At 48.3% G+C, this 19641-nt stretch overlaps 2 protein-coding genes across 9 annotated transcripts in view; one reads left to right on the top strand and one right to left on the bottom strand.

The window, feature by feature from the left end:
• Positions 1-10: 10 nt before the first annotated feature.
• gmnn (geminin DNA replication inhibitor) lies at positions 11-3969 on the top strand. Of its 5 annotated transcripts, none has more exons than XM_048994516.1 (7): positions 11-1069; positions 1506-1573; positions 2691-2792; positions 2883-3039; positions 3131-3213; positions 3381-3491; positions 3573-3969. In XM_048994516.1, exons 2-7 carry the CDS (start codon positions 1520-1522, stop codon positions 3702-3704), a joined length of 639 nt encoding a protein of 212 aa, XP_048850473.1. In that variant the 5' UTR covers positions 11-1069; positions 1506-1519; the 3' UTR covers positions 3705-3969. The 5 variants fall into 5 exon arrangements, with proteins under 5 accessions (XP_048850473.1, XP_048850471.1, XP_048850475.1 ...); XM_048994514.1 differs by lacking the exon at positions 11-1069 and adding an exon at positions 1070-1204; XM_048994515.1 differs by lacking the exon at positions 11-1069 and adding an exon at positions 1088-1230.
• Positions 3970-4792: 823 nt separating this feature from the next.
• ripor2 (RHO family interacting cell polarization regulator 2) overlaps positions 4793-19641 on the bottom strand; it is a 33276-nt gene continuing 18427 nt past the window's right edge. For 3 of the 4 annotated variants that reach the window (XM_048994506.1, XM_048994508.1, XM_048994507.1), the window contains 22 exons: positions 16956-17076; positions 16372-16527; positions 16094-16172; positions 15822-15845; positions 15631-15684; positions 13221-13370; positions 13001-13064; positions 12876-12919; positions 12598-12723; positions 11922-12070; positions 11504-11633; positions 11200-11325; positions 10412-10999; positions 9994-10160; positions 9357-9522; positions 9090-9222; positions 8853-9014; positions 8406-8558; positions 7477-7679; positions 7242-7325; positions 6708-6798; positions 4793-6591 (listed from right to left, as the gene is read on the bottom strand). In XM_048994506.1, the coding sequence (XP_048850463.1) occupies positions 6491-6591; positions 6708-6798; positions 7242-7325; positions 7477-7679; positions 8406-8558; positions 8853-9014; positions 9090-9222; positions 9357-9522; positions 9994-10160; positions 10412-10999; positions 11200-11325; positions 11504-11633; positions 11922-12070; positions 12598-12723; positions 12876-12919; positions 13001-13064; positions 13221-13370; positions 15631-15684; positions 15822-15845; positions 16094-16172; positions 16372-16527; positions 16956-17076 (3071 nt within the window). In that variant the 3' untranslated portion in view covers positions 4793-6490. The remainder of the gene's footprint in view (positions 6592-6707; positions 6799-7241; positions 7326-7476; positions 7680-8405; positions 8559-8852; positions 9015-9089; positions 9223-9356; positions 9523-9993; positions 10161-10411; positions 11000-11199; positions 11326-11503; positions 11634-11921; positions 12071-12597; positions 12724-12875; positions 12920-13000; positions 13065-13220; positions 13371-15630; positions 15685-15821; positions 15846-16093; positions 16173-16371; positions 16528-16955; positions 17077-19641) is intronic. The other variant, XM_048994509.1, reaches the window with a different exon arrangement.

Below are 19641 nucleotides of genomic sequence, written 5' to 3'. Positions count from 1 at the left end.
GTGGGAGGAATGACAAGGGTTGGCTATATTTTATCAAGTCTGCCTATAATACATGAAATATGTTTCTATGTTATGTTTCTCAGGGCTAAACAAATGTAATAACTGAATGCTTACCATGGGAAAGTAAACGGCTAATCTAACTACAAAAAAGTGGTTAAATAGCGACACCGTTTTCTTCAACAAATGTACTAAAATTGACCCATTTTCTCTGAAGCCATTTTGGGTTAGTTATCAGAACACAAAGTCAGTAAAATATAAGTAAGTTGTTTTTCTTTTTTCTAAATTTTTGTGTGAGTGTAGAGAGAGCGTACAGAGCGACAAAAGACAAAAATATCCTGGCAGAAAATATGGAAAAATTAAATGAACTTTTCAGCATCTCTTGAGTAAGTTCTGAGTATCCAGTAACATATTCTAGAGGCTTCACATCTCAGCTGTTTGTTCTCCTACAGTCTTGGCTTCCCTGTAAATAAGGGAATTGGTAAGTGCAGCAATATTAATTTTAGCCTTTGTGTCAGTTTATAAAAGTTTCTTTTTTTACGTTATACTCTTTCTGGGTAATGAACCTCCTATCTTTTTAAAATGCTCCTTGACATGACCATTCTGGATGAAGTTTTTTTTTTACAATTTTTTGCCTTTTTGGTAAAATAATATAACTGAGGTAATGGTCTTGTTTGTGTGTTGTGACACTAGTGACAATGCAAGTTACTTTGTCTTTTGGGCAAGTGTCACATTCACAATGAGTGACAACCTCTAAGCCAGATTTTACTTTGTTTTGAGGTGACTTTTTTACAAAGTAATATCAAAAACGTCAAACAGATTTTTAGAATTGGAGAAATTCATTAGACTTGATGTGTTTTTTTTCCTCTAATTTTCTTATTTTTGTCATGTTGTATGGGCGTTGTCTTTTTTTAATCCCTCGTATATGTTTGTAAAGTTGGGGGTTGCAGTGGTTAGTGCTCTAAATACTACGAGGGAAAAACTATGTTGCCGACGGCACAAATGAGACGGCCAACACACGACACTTCCGGGACGTCACTTCCCGGAGACACGTGACCGCGCGGTATTTAAGGTATGGCGCGGGCGGGAGGGTGGCTGTAGGTGTTTTGGACACGATATTTTTCTTCCTTGAGCAGTTGCCAGTTATTGTAAGCAGTCTTTCCTGCTTCCCGCTAAATACCGCTACTTCCCCTCATCTCCGCATCAGGTTGGTGGCAGACTACGGATGCTTTAGTGAGCTTCTCATATTGTCGTTTGGTCCGTTTGCGACTCGCGTTTGCCTGCTTTTGATCGTGGGTTTCGCCGCGAACGCTGTAGCTCATATAGGCTCCTGGTCGTAGAGGTTTGACTGACTCCTTTCTGCAATTCGGATGCTTTCACACGGCTGCTGTTGGGCATCGGGAGGCTTCGGAGACTCCACTTGCGTTCGGGGGTTTTGCTCGTACTCGCCTGTCGTGCTCCGTGGTTGTGGGGGCTTGGATCGCTAAATGCGTCGTCCTTTTTTCTAGGTGAACGTCTGAGGATGATATCAATCAGTAAACAGAGGCCGGGCGACGCGGCTTCGGAGAGCACAAAGGTGAGAGCCGTCTTGGACGTGTGTTTGTGACAGAGAAAGAGAGGCACAGTACTGTCCACAGCCAGGGTAAATGGTTACCCTGATAGCGTATGATTAAATCAGATTAAATTTCTAATATCAGACTAAAGTGGCAGGCATCCCGTGGTGTCGAACATGTCAGTCTAGGTGGACGAGCAGAGCAGTAACTAGTGGAAAACTGGTGTTTTTTGCTTCATTTTTACTAGTTAATGCTTTAAGTGCTTTTGTTTGATCCGTTTTTTGATCTTCAGTTGCTCAGTGAAGTGAGGAGGTGTGGCTTTCTGGTTTGGGTCTCTGTGTCCATGGTTGGGCTCTGTTTCAAATCCCATGGCCGGCCAGCCAGACAATATTTGAGGCCCTTGAGCAAGGCCATTAACCATAATCTACTCTCACCTGTGTGTGTTCATAGTGTTTTCTGCGTTTAGGAACCGAACTGCTAAAATTCACCAGAAGAACTGACATCCGTATCCATACTCTGTGAAAATGCCCAATTAAAATGCTGCTCCTTTATGTTCTGCTTCTGTAATCTGTGGTACTTAAAACCCTGGGGGGGTGGATTGTGGCAGTATTTTTTTTGCAGATGTTTGTCAGATTATTGGCAAACAATAATAGACAAGGTTTCTGTATCTAACTTGATTACTGTACTTCTGTGTTGCATGCATGAGGAAAAAACATTAACCAGCTCTCTGCTTGGCCTGGACCTTTTGATCACTTCAGAGCCAGTTCCCACGGTTATTTGTTCAAGAATGTTTGTTTCAGTAAGACGATAACCGGTGGAAGCTACCTGGTGCCCGTGGGAACCAAATGCTGCCCATAGAGTTGAATTTCCCACATTAGCAATGCAGTCAGACATGAAGGGCTGGTCAGCCCGTTTACTCATTTGCTATCCCATGACAGAGTAACCAGATTGCTCAGGTGGAAGAATGGGGCTAATCCTGGCTAAATGTGGGTTGTCTATAGAAGTCAGGAAAGTGATTAGGTTCCTCCGTCTGGTGTATTAAATTACTTCAGTTGAGGGTTTTCATGGAAACTACCCGGTATGAGCAATCTGAATGCATGTTGGGAATGTGTACATCTGCTCTTCCCCCTCCCCACACAGAAAACTCTTTCAAGAACCATTCAAGGTGCTACTTCAGTCAGGAGAACACTGCAAGTCCTCCAGCCATCTGTGATAAATGAGAACCAGGGAAGAGGGCGAGAGGTAAATTGGGGGGGGGGTTAAAAGGACTAATGGGAAGCTGGATGTTTGGTTTGTACCTTTTTTTTTTTTACTTTTAATCTCCGTGTTCAGCCAGGAAAAGTCCCTCCGAAAAGGAAGCTGTGGGGAGCTGGACAGGTGAAGGGGTCAAAGCGGGTCAAAGCTGAAGTGGCAGTGAAAGACCAAAACGCTGAAAACGATGCTGTGGCCGAGGGGGAGGCAAAGGGCGCCTATGAGCTGATGGTCAAAGGTGCGTTCTGTGCATGTGGTATTTGGGTTCTGGGGTTTCTAGTTCGCTTGGGTGGTGGTGTGATTATGAACAAATAACGGTTTTATTTCAGAGACCCCTCCGTCTACCTACTGGAAGGAGGTTGCGGAGGAGAGGCGTAAAGCTCTGTACAACGTCCTTCAGGAGAATGAAAGGGTATGTTCTCAGTCGCTGGGCTTTGGTTCGACGAGAATCTGCCGCATTATCCCTGTTGGTATGGAGCTTGTTCAGACTGTCACTCTGGCACCATGGTCTGTAAATGTGCTCATTCTGTTGTGAAAGGGGCTGGATTTGGTTTAATGAGTTTTTTTTCCCTCATGCAGCTACATAAAGACATAGAAGCCAAAGAAGAACTGATCTCCAGGCTGAGGAGTGAGAACGAGGAGCTGCAGGAGCTGGTGCAGCACGTCCAGCACATGGCCGACATGATCGAGGTGAGGAGCTCGGCGCTCAAATGCTTTATCCTGTTCTCTCTCTCTCTCGCACAGACTCATGCATGATCATTTATTTTTAAGAGGTTAACTGGAAAGAGCCCACAGAGCCTAGATGATCTACAAGAGCTTGCTTTTGATGGAGAGGATGAAGATGCTGCAGAGAGTGAAGATGAGTCAAGTGTCTGTAGTGAGGAAGACCCTGAAGAAAAGTGATTATGGTTGTCTGTGGAACTGAAGACCTGTGATAATGGCCATTTTTGCTGTCTCAGTGGACCTGTTGTGTGAAATGTAACTTATTACAACTTTTTTGCAAGTGGGTTTAATTAAGGCCCCCTTTTTAAGTCACTTGACACTAGCCTTGATTTGCCAGACATTTTTGTTTACTGACCAGTGCTGCCATGTTACTTTGTCATGGACTCAGCTTTTCTGTTAATGCGCATTCTGTATATACTGTAAAATAAAAGTACTTTTTACACAATTAGGCAGCAGCTTGCAAATCTATTTTTTGGGAGAACTTGTGTGATGGGGCTGCTTTTACCAATAAGTGGGTGTTTAATATGGAGTTGCTGTCAGAGTGCCTGCATTGGTCTTGCTTCTCTGCCGTGTCATGCTTTTAATTTCCTAGCATTATTTCCTAATGCTACTGTTTCAGGGGAGAAGGTGGGACAAGTTAGTGCGGCGAAAGGATGTGAACATTTAATAAATGGGATGCATAGTTGGGTTTCAGGAGTTCTTCACATCTATGGATGTGGCCTGGTACAGGTTGGTGAGGTAAGTGTAGTATACTAACGCTGCAGACTGTAGCCTGTCCCCATAAAGCGCACAAACTAGCATACGAGCGTATGAGAAGGTGGTTTGTGGGGGAAGAAGCTGACGGCAGTATGACATTCCTCCTGCAACAGTAGAGGAAGTCTGGGTCTAAGGTGATTCCCATGTAGCAAGTAGTGGGAACTAAGGGGTTCTGTGGCAAACAATGAATTTGTAGAAAACAGCTCCTGTACAGTTGGAATGTCAGGCCTTTCTGCACTATTTTGGTAAACGTCAATTGTGTTTCACATTAGCTTCCTGTAACTTGGGCTGTAGATGGCCAGTTAAAGGCCCAATGCCTTAGTCGCTTCGGATTAGTGGTGCGGATTGTGTAGGACGGCGTTAACAATGGAGACTGGCAGGTCTTCCTCGCAGGGCAGCTGTAGGCTGCCTTCGTCTGGCTTTCAAATTGCTCCATGGAGCGTGGAAGTTCACGGTGCTGCCTGCGGAAACGCATGACGGCACCACGCAAAAAAAACTGCAGTCAAACCAACTTCTTAGCTGCCATTATGCAAAAATAAACTTTATTGCCACTTTCAATAAACAGGAAGGGTTTTAAACTGAAAACAAAAAGCGATCAGTACTGTAATAGACATGATCAGAAATAAGTCACCATACTTAAGTCCAAGTCGGCTCTTTGCCCGTAAGTTAATTTGGGGAAAATATACAAAGGATTAAGCACAACTTGGAGCCAGTGAGGCTAAAGGCCTCAAGCGCTCAATGTTAAAACCATTCTGGTGACCACAGGATCTGAGGCATGCATACTGTCTTAACCCGCTGAGCCACAGAGCGACTTGGATTTAAATAAAATAGTTTACAACATAGGTCATGTGATCTCAGTGCAATAATGGAAACCATCAGAGGAAGCAAACAAATACTAATTTGTTATGAAAACCATATAATTCACAGTTAAAAAAAGGATTAATAACAGGTGCTTAGTCAAGCAAAAAGTTGGATGGGCAAATATATGAGGAACTCAAATTTTTAATGTTCACATTTCCATACAAGTGACAATGTTTAGAATACTGACATATCGAGATCACAACAGATCTGCTGAACCCAGTTCACATTAAGTCTGGTTAATATAAATATGTTTGTACTGGATCAGAAATATTACTTGAATTACAGGGATTTCACAAGTTGGTCTCTCCCAATTATGGGGGAAAAGTAGATCAATCTGCCGATGTATGTCAGTATTTCTAGATGCCAAAGTAACTAAACGCATTTTACTTTAATAAAAACTTAACAGTGATGAGGTGATGCTGGTGAATCAGGTGTAACAAGCTGAGCAGACATTTTATACAGTTCAGTCACAACCAGCTTAAGACCTCTAAAGAGGGAGGGGCTTGTGGTCATACGACCATGGCCACCCAGTGCAGTCCCAGTAACACAACAAGTAATATTCCCCATAAAAAAAATAAAAGCCTCTGCTCTCATTAATTATAACCGACACAGATACTGATCAAGAACATGAATATAAATACACGGCTCATTTACAATTCAATCTACAACAAAAAAGTTAAAAGATAATCCAACTTTTGAGGCAGAGATAAAAATATATAAAGGAAAAGCTGTTAATCCTCCATTTAATGCGGTAATATACAGTAGGCACAAAAGCAAACCACTCCCAAAATCTGCCCGTTTTTACAACCCAAAGTGCAAACCCTTTCGAAATATGTGACGGAATTCAAGGTCTGTCACAAATCTCCTGGATTAAATGCAGTGACAAGTAGCCACTGCCAGAAGAGGCCCGCTATCCACACGGCCCCTATCTCCCCACGTCGGCACTGTACCTGGACCGGCAGCCAGAGAGCAAACGCCGCGAATTTGACAGTGCTGGGCTGCGGACTGCTGGTCCCAGGTCAGCGTGACAGACGTGAACATGGAAAAACCTTCGCAGCCGACGTCGTGTGCGACAGGAAAAAGTACTGAGACAGTCAGCGAGGTCCCTGACAGCTGGCTGAAATGTGCCCTGTTTGCAACGCCCCCTAGAGTGCAAAAACACCACTGAAACAATAATTAATACTTATTACAATAAGAATAAGAGTCATAAGAATAAAGAACCACCATACTACTAATAATAATAATAAAAATGTGCAGACAGAAATGGCTTAATATTGGTCAGAATGATGCATGTGGGTTCAGCCCAGATGGGGAGTCGCGGTCTCGCCTCGGTGACGCTCCAGGCCCCCTCAGAAGGCGGTGGTGATGGCATTGCCGCGCCGAGTGCCAACACGCACCATCTCCCGGGGCACCTTGTCCAGCTGCTCGTACGCCATCTTCCCCTCCTCACCTGCGCAGAAACGGCAGAAGACACACCCACGTCTCCCTACAGCCGATCAAATAACAGGAGCCGGGGGGGGGGCGGTCGCTCGCTGGAACCGCGCACACGGCACAGGCCCCACTCACCGAGGGCGAGCAGCGTCTCCATGGCGACGTGCCGCAGCTCTTCATCCGCCGAATCGCACAGCGATGCCAGATTCTCAATGCTCTCCGAGGCCTGAAGGGGAAGGGGACTGACGTCAGTCAAACAGCCTGAGGGGTCACCACCGGACAGCCAATAATAATTGACAAACATTCTTTTTTTTTTCTCTCGGAAACACAAAGATTTTCCCTAACGTTTCATTGTCATAAACAGTATTTTGAAGGAAAGCGAAACAAAATATTTATTAAAAGTTTTGTTAAATAAGACTCAAATGCATGTTCCAAAAATGTGTCTTGCCAACAGGGCAGTTGTGGTGTGACCTCCGGTGGACAAACTAAGTAACAACACCCATAACAAGGCTGAAGACTCCATCTTCCGTCTCTCAGTTTCTTTTTACTTGTAATCTATTGGCTGTTATAAACATCAATACTGATTTATCTGCAGTTAGGTCATAACCACTGAATATCAACATGCTAATCTGCCGGTGGGGCAGGTCTCCACTGCCCAGTGCTACCAACCTGCAAACAGCCGAGAGCAGCGCAGGCCTCTCTCACCGTCTGCAGGCCGGCCGCAGACAGCTGCTGGGTGTAGCACTCCACTGCCTGTTGTCACACACACAGTTCTCAGTCATATCCATGTACTTATGAGCGGAAAACATCTTTCATTGAACCTCCATAAAGCATGCTGATAGAGACTCAGATTGAACTCTATTGAAGCGCCGCGGCGATGTCGGAACTGCAGAACACAGCTGACCTTTGACCTGAAATCTGACTGGCTGGCAGCAGAGGTCAGGAAAGCGGCTGCGGCCCTTTGGAGGTCGGGGGTGTCGGCCAGTAGCAGGGAGGCCAGAGCCTGCAGTGTCTCCATCTGAGGCCAAAGCCTGCTGGCCGGGATGTCCTCCAGCTCCCTGCAGACCTGCTCGGGGTCCCCAGAGCGCAAGACGTCCACAAGGGCCACTGAACAGAGGATGCCGGCGTCAATAAGCAGGTTAACAGGTATTAATAATAATAAATCAATCAATCATCATAATCTAAGAAACTAAGAGATAAAGCAGGTAGTAGTTCAAGTTTGTATAGAGAAATGTTTTTAAATGCTTTGGAAGTCCTTCCCCCTACAGACTAGAACCTCAATAAAAAAGTTACGCATGATAAAATTTCTCCCCATTCTTCCTCCTATTTTTAAGCAACGTTAATATGTGACAAAACTCCGTACAAGTATCAAGATATCTATACGTCTCTTCTGTACCCTGCTTGTTCTATATAGGGGCTGCACGGGTTTGGAGCCCATCCCGGAAGCTACAGGAGTAAGGCAGGACCCAGGATAGGGCATCAACCCATAGCAGAACACACACACACACACACACACACACACACGCAATCTGGCAACTTTGATTCACCTCAGCATGTTTTTGAAGGGAAACCAGAATACCCAGAGAAATGCCCACAATGGAACCATGGCGGAGACTCAAACCCTGATCTCAGACGTGTGAGGAAATTATTGTAATAAAACATTAACTGTAAATAAAACTGTCTGTGAAGTGTGAAGTGCGAGAGGGTAAAGCTCATCATATCACGTAGTCAAATTTTATGCCACATACACAATCATACGATGTTCTACCGCGCAGTGAAATACTTTATTATACCCTGCACATCTTACCCCATCCTCTCCCTTTCCGGTCTTACCCTCTCTGGCCAGTTGCTGCAGCTCCTCCCCCATGTCTTCCAGAGCGTGAGCCGAGGCGTAACTCTGGAACTGGAAGACGGTGAGGATGTCCTGGGCCAGGGCCGCCGGTAAGGGGTTCCTGTCCACCATCTCACTCACTACCAGCCGGATCACTGGGGGTCAGAAATGTGCAAGTGTCCGCCACTGAGTATTCTACTGCGGAAAACGACTTACCCAGTATTTTCAATATTTTACTGCTGATGACCTATGAAATTTTGCTTCACCTATGCTTATTTAGCATAAAGATTACAGTTCCTTGTAGTGCAGTGGGAAAGAGACACATTAAAAGTGGCCAGGAACTAAAAAAGTTCCCTGTCTAGATGACCGCAGAACTTGAAACTAGGAACCAGTTTACTGAACTTTGGTGCGAAGGTGCCTGGACCGGTACCAGTAACTGATTATCGTACCCGTGTCTGTCGCATTCTGGTGCTTCTCCTGCAGGGCTGGGCCAAAACAGAGGTGCATGTGCTTGAGAACGCTGTCCAGTGAGGCGTGGAACAGGCCAGCAGAGCCGCTGAAGTCACACCACAAGGCCAGCAGTGCAGGCTTCTCCGCCAAACCGGGCAGCACTGGGAGGACGGGAGCACAATTAGCACAGGGTCCAGGGCAGCAGAAACCGCAAAGCTGGGCTCTCTGACACCCACCGTCAGCGACGGAGCTGACATTGCCCATGTGGTCTGAGCTGATCTCTCCCAGCATCTCCAGCAGTTGCCTCTGACTAGCCAGCTTGCACAGCTGGGAAGCATGCTGTGACGGGCTCCCCCCAGTGGACAGGAGCTGTAATCACATGTAGCATCACTTAAAAATTTTCAGGAATTTACATATTACATATTACAGTTACAAAAGCTGTCAAAAATAGACTCCAGCTCATTACACTAAAATATTTTAAAGTGATGAAGTGGTCAGAGCACCTGGACGAGATGGGCACAGTACTGCAGGTGCGTGATGACCGCTGCATCCAGGCTCTCGTTGCCCGTGGTGAGGGGGAGCGGGCTGCCGGCTACACTGTTCCCCACACCGGTGTCCTCAGTCAGGGCCTCGCTCAGGTGGCCCCTGGCCTCTGGGTGTTGGACCGGCCTGGCAGTTCAGCACAAAGTCAATCGCGGTTATTACATGACCAGCGCACGCTTCACGACACGAAGGCAAAAACAAATGACCACAAGGGGGGGTGCCATTCGAATAAAGCCAAATTCACAAGACACAAGACGGCAGAGGGGGGGGGGAACTCCTCCCAAGAGCTACAAGAGCGAGGGAAGAGAACGAGAAGGAGAAAGTGAGGGAGAAAGAGAGAGCAGCTCACCACAGGTACTGTAACAACTACCCCCCCCCCAAAGGAAACAGAGATCTGGGCCATAAATGACCCGACTCCACAGCACAGAACCACAGGCCTGGAGACCAGACAGGGGAGAGAGGGGGGCTGGAGTTAATCACACGCAGAGCAGGACATGCCACGAAAAATCAGGGCAGGACAGGGGAAGCCAGGGGGCCAGTTCTAGCAGACAGCGGAGGGAGACGGGGTACGTGGCTCGTCCGACACCCCTGACTCACCCCGTCCTCTCTGGTTCTGTGTCAAAAAACACCGAACGGGGGAGGCCGTCGTCTCCCGTGTCGTCGTCATCAAAGTCTGAGGTGTTGAGGAAATCAAAGCTCTCGAGAGCACTCTCAACAGTCAGACTGAGACTGGAGCACCTGCTGTGCTGGGCAGGGGCTCGGCACTAAGAACAGAGAAGGAGCAGCTTCAAATATGGCCCCGGCCACCAGGGGGCGCCCAAACGCCAGGTCACAGTCACCAGCATTGAAGAATTTCACATCAAGCGCCACAAATCTCAGTGAGAGACACGGGGTATGTGAGGACAAACACTCAGTGACTTGCGTTACCTAAACGTTTTTATGCAAACATCTCAGGAGGTCATGAGTCTGATGAGAATGTAATGCCATGGCGCACCATGGAGAAGAGGCATCTTACCTTCAGCAGGTCCTCCAGACGCATGACCTCCTGCTCCAGCTCCTGCAGCTCCCGACCGCGCTCCTCCAAGCCCTCCAGCCTCAGCAGCAGGACCTGGATGGCCTCTTCCAGGCTGCTGTTCCCGGGGGTCGGCGCCGGAGCCTCCACCGGCCCCCAGCCAGGCGGTGCTTCAGGCAGCATGTCAGCCGACGTCAGCCGCTTCACCAGCTGCTTGGTCAGGCTGCCCTCATCCGTGTCCAGCTCCACAGGCTTGAGCTCAGAGCCTTCGTCTCGCAGCAGAGCGTCAGACACACCGGGATCCAGGAACATCTCCCCGGCATCCAAACACGGAGAGCCGCCGGACCCCACCCACTCGGGCTCCAACTCCCTCTCGCAGGCCGCAGGCTCCGCCTCCTGTGGCTCCTCCTCCTCCTCCTCCTCCTCCTGACACAAAGACTCTGTGTCTGGAGGTGGGGGCGTGACTGTGATCTCTGGGTTGTATTGGGCAGGGGAGGGTCCAGCCTCCGGAGTGTCAGACAAGCCGAAGGACAGACGCTTGGACTGCATGTCACAACTGCCGTTTTCAAACACGTCGTCACGCAGAGCGACCTGTGGCGGGAAAGAGCAAAACGAGAGAAGGGCAGCTGAGAACTCGTATAACCCCGACACAGCAGACGGCGCAAGCGTTCAGGCCGCGAGCCTAACACAGCAGAAGGCAGACATTCACAGAGCTCTGCAGTCCTCCTTCAGACTACAGAGAGGCTGGGCACATGGGAGGGGGTTAACATGGGGCACACTGGCACACTCACGTAATCGTCCAGGCTGGATTTTGGGTACCGCTGCAGGGAGGCCAGGTGACCCAGTGAGCGACTATAGCTCAGCTTTTCTACCAGGGTGTTACGCAGCACGTGCAGGACGGAGAGACGCTGGCGGTCCTTCAGGGGGGGGGGGGGGTTGTTAGTGCAGCAGCATGGCCAGAGGTGAGCATGCAGCACAGATACACACAGACATGGACAGACAGATGCAGGGCAACGCTCAGCGATCTGCGATGTTCCTCACTGCGCCATGTGGGGGCAGCAGTGTTTACGGCTCGGGGGGGGGGGGAGAACTCACAAAGAAGGCGGAGTCCTGGAAGGTGGGGGTCTCAGGTGTGCCTTGGCTGTACACAGAGACACGCCTCTGTAGGGCGGTGGTTTTGTTAAGGTTGCCCGAGGACAAGGTCAGGTCCTCCACATCAAATGGACTGTAGGAGGGAGGGAGATGGTTATAGATACCCTCTGATGTCCCAGGAGATCCGTGTGTGTGAATGATGAAAATAGCAGTCGATAATTAACACCAATTAATAACAAATAGCGGCAAAATAAACATGTGCTAAGTTTTAGGGGACTTTTAAAAGGTGTGCGTCAAGTTTCTACCGACTGTACCAAAACAGTTCAGCAGATGGCACTCCTGACATCCATCTTTCTCCAGCGTTGAACTTCATGTGTGCTGTTGAACGTCATTTGAAATCTGACATGACGGCTATACTTACAACCAGGTCACCTCTAGGTTGAGCTTGATGGTCCCCAGGTCGTTGACGTCCACAGCCACCACCTGAGGCCTCGCTGTAAACAAATCCTTGGTCTCGCAGATGACGCTGCCCACGAGGACATGCGTGGCTAGACCCTTTAGTTCAGACACCTGGCATCAGAGGTAAAGCAGAGGCGTCAGTGACATCAGGAAGCCTATAAAGTGACCAGGGAAGGCGCCGAGCGAGGAGAGAGAGAGGGAGAGAGAGAGGGAGGCAGCTGACGGTCGCCCCAAGAGACAAGGCCTCACTGCATGACACATCCTGACCAAATACCCAGTGTGTTTCGCCATATGCGCACTGGACCGTACTAATGTTCTCATGTCCCCGTTTTACGCCATCTTCCATTGTCGACGACCAATTCCAAGAAAAGAAGTACAGAGGCTGCACCAAACACCAGCTGCACCCTTGCCAGACAAGATCAATCCCATGATTCACTGCACCGCGAATTCATTCTCGGAAGGCAGGGTAGCAAGGCTGGTCTTGCCAAGAGCACAAGTACTACCTTTGCGTTCTTGGTATCGAGAAACACTGTGGTGGAGGCAGCCTCATGAGAGGAAAAACAAACCTCGCACAGCACATGGCGGTAAGTAGGTTCTGTGTCGGCTACACGCTTATGTTTCTGCTGCTCTGCCTTCACCTTGATGGAAATGAGATCGGTGATGAGCGGCACGAAGACCATCTCCTCCCCATCCCAGCTCTGCCTGGAGCTCGCCTCGATCCTGCCCTTCAGCTTCCAACGCTGCCGCCCGTAGCGCATGAAGATCTGGGGGGGGGGGGGGGGGGGGGAGGGCGGGAATCGGTGAGCCGGGAAAGATTACGACGCTTCTGGGAACACGACTCACGGAACACCTGAGAGCAAAACACTGACCGCTAACCTAAACGGTAACCCTTTAAGCCATCATGAATAATGCTTACTTCATATTGGTCTCCTTGACAGAGTCGAGCAAAGCCAGCCAGACCTCAGAGGGCGAGAGGAAGGAAGAGTCAATACCCTGGTTTAAACACTACCCTCGCAAAGTCAGTGCTAACATTCCTCTTACCTTTCATCTTGATGTGAAATTCCCCCAAGAGTTTCTCCAGCTCTCCCTCAAAAGTACACATGTTCTGCGGGGAACAAGGAAGGAACACAGCTCTCAGCCGCTCCCTTTATTAAAACTCCATTCGAAGAGGCTTTGGTGTTTCATAGATACTATTCAGAACCCTAACCGGCCTTAGGAAGGAAGTTCTGCATGTGCGTGCTGGACAGAGCGGCCGCATCACCTCGCTGTACTCCTTGTACCGCCGGTTGACCTCCGCCAGGCTCTCCCGCGTGCTCTTGCTGGACGGCGATGCCGTGAAGGCCTGTTTCATCTTACTGGCGCCATCACGCAGACGCTGCTGGACACAGAACGCCTCGTACATCTCGTCTACCTAAGGGGATGGGATGCATAAGAAGTCAGGGGCATCTCTCCGAGTTTTCTTGGTGGAGCCATCACGTTAGCATGCAATCCTCAGGAGAGGGGCCAGGTCTGTAGACACACTCGTCTGTCCAGGGAATTTACATTACAGCAGATGCTTTTACCCAAAGCAAAATACATCCAGAAAGTTCTCGGAGCATGTCGACCACGGGATTTAAACCGACAACCTTCCAGTCCCACACACAGTGTCTTAACCCACTGAGCCACAAACCACCCTGCTGCAAAAAGGAGGCCATACAGGGCCACATGGGCTGCTCTCCCCAGACCCCACCCAGGCGGGGGGGAGCACTTCCTGTTTTTGCTTCACCCTTTTCCTGTAGTGGTTTGCGGTTCCACTGGGGATACAAGTCTGTTGGTTTCACAAAGTCCATAATAACTTCTTTCCCCTTTCTGTGCTACTGGCACGTGTCACATGCCGGGTGCATGCGGTTCCTTAGAGTACCCCCCCCCACCCCACCCCCCCCGTGGCCTTTCCAGCTCCCATCCCCTTTCGGCCTCAGGGAGGTGTCTGTTCCTCCATTTCTTAAATGATGTCTTTATCTACACAGAAGATGAGATATCATTCCAGATAAAACACGGATGAATTTAGTTACTGGTTCGGGTCAGATAGAAATCATGGTGAATTAACTTCTTGCTATTGCTCAGATTACCAGAACAACTGTCCCCCCCCCCCCCCCCGATGAATACACACAGCCTTAAAAATCTACTAGCTACCCACACCAAAAGGGGAACATTCAAAAGCAGCGATCTCAACATCGTGCAGCACTGCAGAGCAAAAATTTCAGCGTACACGCTCCTACGATAATTATGTTACTATGAGAAATCAACTGACATTTGCCTTTGGGGTCAATTTGACATCAGGGTAAGTGTGAGAGTTAATCACCGTGCCCCACCCTAGTGGCACACTTTCCTGTTTACCCAACGCTGTTTCTTGTTAGGGCCCAGCTGACTGCAATCGTCTCAATTCTGCAGGAGGGGCACTTTCACAACCCGCTGACCGGGTCATGCGGAAAAAGTCCGTGAGAATTGCATCCAAAGACTTACATCTGAAATTATTTTAGTCGCTATACAGTGACTGACAAAGATCGACAGAAATAGCCGATGCAGAAAGTGTTTAAACACACCGTCTCTAGGGGGCAGTAATGCTGTCAGGGTGTGGCTTGTACATCCTTGGGGCGCAGTACGTAAAAACTCCCACATCACAGATACTATGGGGCCCCATAGAGACAGACAACAGTAAGACGCCCCATGGCACAAAGGTGGGAACGCGAGATCCAAACCAGAGGAGGAGGGAGGGAAGCCTGACCTAAAACGACAGGAAGTCCCGTCCATGTAGGTCGAGTCTGTGAAAGGGAGAGCAGTGTCGACAGGAAAGCCCCCCAGGGAGGCTGAGGACTCACTGCTGAGCTCTTTCCAGGAGCAGAGCAGGAAAGCACCAAACCATCCTTATTAATACCTGCACTAAAAGCACTTCTGCTTAAAGTCAACCAATCAGTCAACCATGCTTCCAGTCAAAGCAGTCATAAAATAATTAAGGTAAAAATTATACATCTGCCTTTCTTCATATGGACATTCCTAAAAGTGCTTATTAAATATCAGAAGTTCATGGTTCAAATCAACATCAGGATCTTGATCACTCCTGCAAAGCTTCTGTTGTCCTGTTGTTATGGATACCTCTGCTTTAGTGCATCACCATGTTCTCCGCAGAAGGTGATAATAGACCCAGTTATACGGTTAATATTCTAGGCAGCTGTAGGTCCTCCTCTTCCTCCGCCCCTCTTACTCTCTTCCCCGGGGCATCTAGTCTGGACTACGTGCCCGTGCTCCACTCTGAAGGCAACATTGGCCATTACAGCCAGCAGACTGCAGTAAGATCATCCCGGGCTCAATGGTTAAAGAGTTTCTACATGAAGGTAGGATATAGAACCATTGAAATCCCATCAGTCCAGTGTTTCCTAACTCAGCCCTCAGGGACCCACAGACGATCCACGTTCTTGTCTGACAGAGAGCAGGGAAGGGGGGCATTTCCCTACCTGGGGCTGAGAGGGAGGAAAAACGTGGACCATTTGTGGGCCCCGAGGACCGGATTGGGAAACACTGCATGATCAGCCCCGTGCAGAGAGACCATAACCACAATGGACAGCTGTTGCTGTGATGAAGACTGGCTTCCACAGCGGTCAGACAGGCAACGCGAGACGGTGATGAGCACGTACCTTACTGATGTGGAACTCCAGCCGACGGACGTATCTTTCAACTGCTTTGATTTGCTGTTGGTGTCACCAAGACAATAGTGTCACACCCCTGAGATACCACATCTTTTAAATAAATACACTAAAATAAGGGAACAGATTGTCTAGCACAGGGCATTTAAAGACAGTTTAAAAAACCAGTACAAATTACTCACCTTATCAAGATCATAGAGCACTCCCTAAAGAAAGCATGTCAGAAAAAAATGCACAAATTAATACAGAAATAGAGTAAATGACTCAGTAACATGTAACGTGTAACACGACCACTTTGAATCAAGGAAAGAAACACAAATCTGACTTAGACAAGCCACATTCAAGGGGGTGTTTGTACTTCCTCAGAGCAAGATGGCGTGTTTGTACAGTACATGGAATCATAGCGCCATTGGGCAGGCAGCAAGATCAATTATGATGTCATTTCCTATCTCACCAGTCTGGAGTTCCTCTTCATATCTTTCATCAGAGACGTAAGTTTCTCCAACTCCACCTGGTGTACTTCGAGATACTCACTGCAGGAGGAAAGGACAGACAGACGAGAGAGAGAGAGGGAGAGAGAGAGAAAGATAGAGGGAGAGAAGTAGTCAAATACTGCATACACAAATATGAATGCAAAGAATAAGACAATTAAATATGTTCTATCGGTAATTAAGAAACAAGAGAACGTGAGCAACTGAAGGTCTGAGCAGCCGGCATGGGAAGTGCACTTACTCAAGACCTCGTTTGAGAGCCCCATAAATCTCCTCCACCCTCCGGGGCTGGGGTTCATGTGAGCTGCTGCTGGGTTTGTGGTTTGACGCATGACCCTTCTTCAGCTTCGCTTGGGGCTTCTTCTGCACAATGGAGTTGCCCATAAAGGAGTTACACCTGGAAAGCAGCAAAAAGTCATTGTGGGACAAGGGTGGGGAGACCGGAACATGTAACCCTCGTATCACTGGCATCACTGCAGAGGACTGAGACTAGAATGGCGGACGGCCAAGTCCAAAGCGTGCCTACAAGCTCACTAAAAACCTGCGGTACCTGCCAGTCTCGTTCAGCTCGGCAGAGAATGACGGAAAATTCAAGATATAGCCCAGGCCCAAAACTCAGGGCAGGAGCTGCAGTTTGCAAGAATCCAGGTCACATGGCCTTGCGATGGGCAGTCAGTCACAAGGCCAGCCAATCACAGACTCGCTATGCTTATATGAAGGGTTAAGGTTATTTGTCCAGCAATTAGTCAGCTTCATATTAGAGGTAATTAGGCTGTTAATGGCCTCGGAACACATAGTACAGACGGACTGAGCCAAAAGACCCACCGGGAACGGCGCTCCTGCAGCGTACTGAAGCCAGCGAATGACTGGCTCCGGATGATGCCGTTGGGGCCTCCGGGGGAGTAGGAGCCTGCTGCCATGATCTCGGGGAAGCGTGACGACAGTCCTGCAGGAAGATAGGAGGGTTACAGCAGCGTGAGGAGCGGAAGGAGGAAGATCCCCATGCATGATTAATGGTGCACCAGTGTGGAAATATGTGCCGATAACGATAACTGATAGTTTTCTAATTCCGTCACCGATACCGAAAAACAGTCTAACCTGAGCTCCGGAAATCTGCAGAGAAACTGAGACTGTAGCGAATACTAAGTGGTGAATGAGCTGATGAAAATTCCTTCTCCTCCACTACGGAAAATGGCTGATAGTCCAATGCGATCATCTCCATTATTTCAGCAGTTAAGTGTTTAGCGCTGCTGCTGCCAACTTCAAATATTGACTAAAGTCTAATTGTCGGCTGCCATGAGACAAAGACAAACAAACGAAGAGATGCTGGTTTCGCAATTTTACAAACATTGGGCAATACTGACGTTCTCATATATTGCGCATCTCTAGTCTTGATCTTTAGTTTCCCCGATGTATGAAAATGCTGCAATGATCATGGGCCGCAATATAATTCCGGAAAACTTATGGCGATCTCTACAAGACTGCAAATGCATAAAGGAACCAGCTAGGATGCCGCATTCAGGCAGCGTGTGCAAACCCGCATGCACACTGCAAACCAGTGACATAGCTGGTCAAATCACTACTGATCAGGCAGTGGCTGATGTGAGAGCTGTCCTACAGATAATGTGATGATACAAAAACGCACGAACTCTGCAGTTTTATTTCCTCTCCTCTGTCCTCTTCCGGCTCTCATTCACCACCCATTCACACTGTAGTTACCCTAAATTGCCCTTGCTGTCTGACTGTGTAAAACACTTTGGAGCTGAAAAGCGCTATATAAAAATTAACTAAATTGAATTTAATTGAATTACAGAAAAAAGGATACAGCTACATAATGTTCCCATTTGCCCAAACACTTGTGCAATAATGGATCAGTTGAAAGGGGCCAGCATTAAGCTGCCATTGGCTGTGAGGGTTAGAGGCCAGGGTGCTGTGATGCTGCTCCGCAGGCTGGATCGGGCTGGATGACAGACGGTACCAGGATCATCCTGCAGGCAGGACCGGTCCCCAGGGCTACAGCGGTCTTGTTTTCACAGCCCATTTAGCAGCTGTGCTGAGTGCATATTTCCATTTGTATAGCAGCAGAATCAGGAAGCTTCCCCCCCCAATGAGAAAAAGACAGACAGGCCTGAGACGGGCCTACCCCCAGAGGGGGGTAAGTTCAGGTCGAGAAAGCAATAACCCAGACCAAGATTTTGTTTGAACCGAACACAATCTTGATCTGGATTTTGACTTTCTGGACCTAAACTATCCACCTCTGCCGGTTCCCAGTTTTGCGTGGGAATCCAGACTGGTCTAATACACACACTGACCTGGACAGGACTCTATATTATAAGAGATCAGCGTTGCAAATTCCCATATATTCCTCGTAATTCCCATGGAAAGGTTCCAATTCAGAATATTTCCACAACTCCCCAGCTTACCTTCCCACGGAATGGAAAGTTTCTGGAAAGTTTCCAGGAACTTGCCACCCCTTTGCAACCTTAGTAGAGATGCCTGACATATCGATTAATATATCTGTATCGGCAATTGTTCAGTAGAAACCAACCATCAGTCCGATGTGTCAGTCTTGGTCGATATTGCCGGCTGATATTTAGACTAGTTAATATGGAAAGTTAACAACACCCCTTACTGGGAAGTGTCACCCCTCGGTCAACAGGCTTCACCACCAGTACCCCATTCCCTGGTTGGCCAGCTTCACTTGTGTGTCAATATTGTAATATTAGACAAAAATATATTGGGATTAGTCAAAATCTTTTAATTGGGTGCACCTCAAGCCCCCCGGGTAACAGCCAGCTTCTGTGACACTGGCCTCTTCGCGCTGCGAATCATGCACACGCATCAACCGTAGCACAGCTTGAAAAGGCAGCACACCGGGAACCAGCATACGCCAGACCTCTCCTCTGCTCCCTTCCTCCAGAGCGCCGGGGAGCAGGCACACAACCCCGAGCTCCAAGGCTTCACCCTCGTTAAGATTCCAGGGCTCTCCTGGCGCGTCTCCTGGTCTTTCCTGCCGCTGTCAGAGGGATCAGTCCAGCTATTGAGCCGCACGACCTCCTGAATATTCATGAGCAAAAGCAGCCCTCTGCTTCTTAGGTGCTTTTGGGATTTCCAGCACAAACTAAAGAATAGGAAAACACAGAGCTGCTCCAGACACATGGAGAAGGACGCCATGCTTCAGAACAGGCATTTTGTCGCGGCTAGTGTGGAGCACCAACGAGGGAATTTTGGCCGATACTGATAAGGGGAAATATTTCTGTCTAATATTACAGATAGCGCCTCTCCTCTGAGCTCCACAAAACTGCCGTGAAACTGACATTGAATGTGTGTAGTAGCCTCATCATATAATGCAAGCCGTGAAACATCAGCGAAGCGGAGCAAACTTAGGAGAATGCAGTGAGGATCTAAGTGGTAAATGAGCTGATGAAATCCCTCAGAACTTGCCGATGGTCCAGTGCAAGCATCTCCAATTTATTAGTAGTTGTTTTTTTAGCTCTGGTGCTGCTAACCT

This window comes from Brienomyrus brachyistius, chromosome 23 (assembly GCF_023856365.1).
Source record: "Brienomyrus brachyistius isolate T26 chromosome 23, BBRACH_0.4, whole genome shotgun sequence".
In the NCBI taxonomy this organism is placed as follows: domain Eukaryota; kingdom Metazoa; phylum Chordata; class Actinopteri; order Osteoglossiformes; family Mormyridae; genus Brienomyrus; species Brienomyrus brachyistius.
Note: the sequence above shows the minus strand (reverse complement) of the source record. Positions and strands in the feature narration are given on the sequence as shown.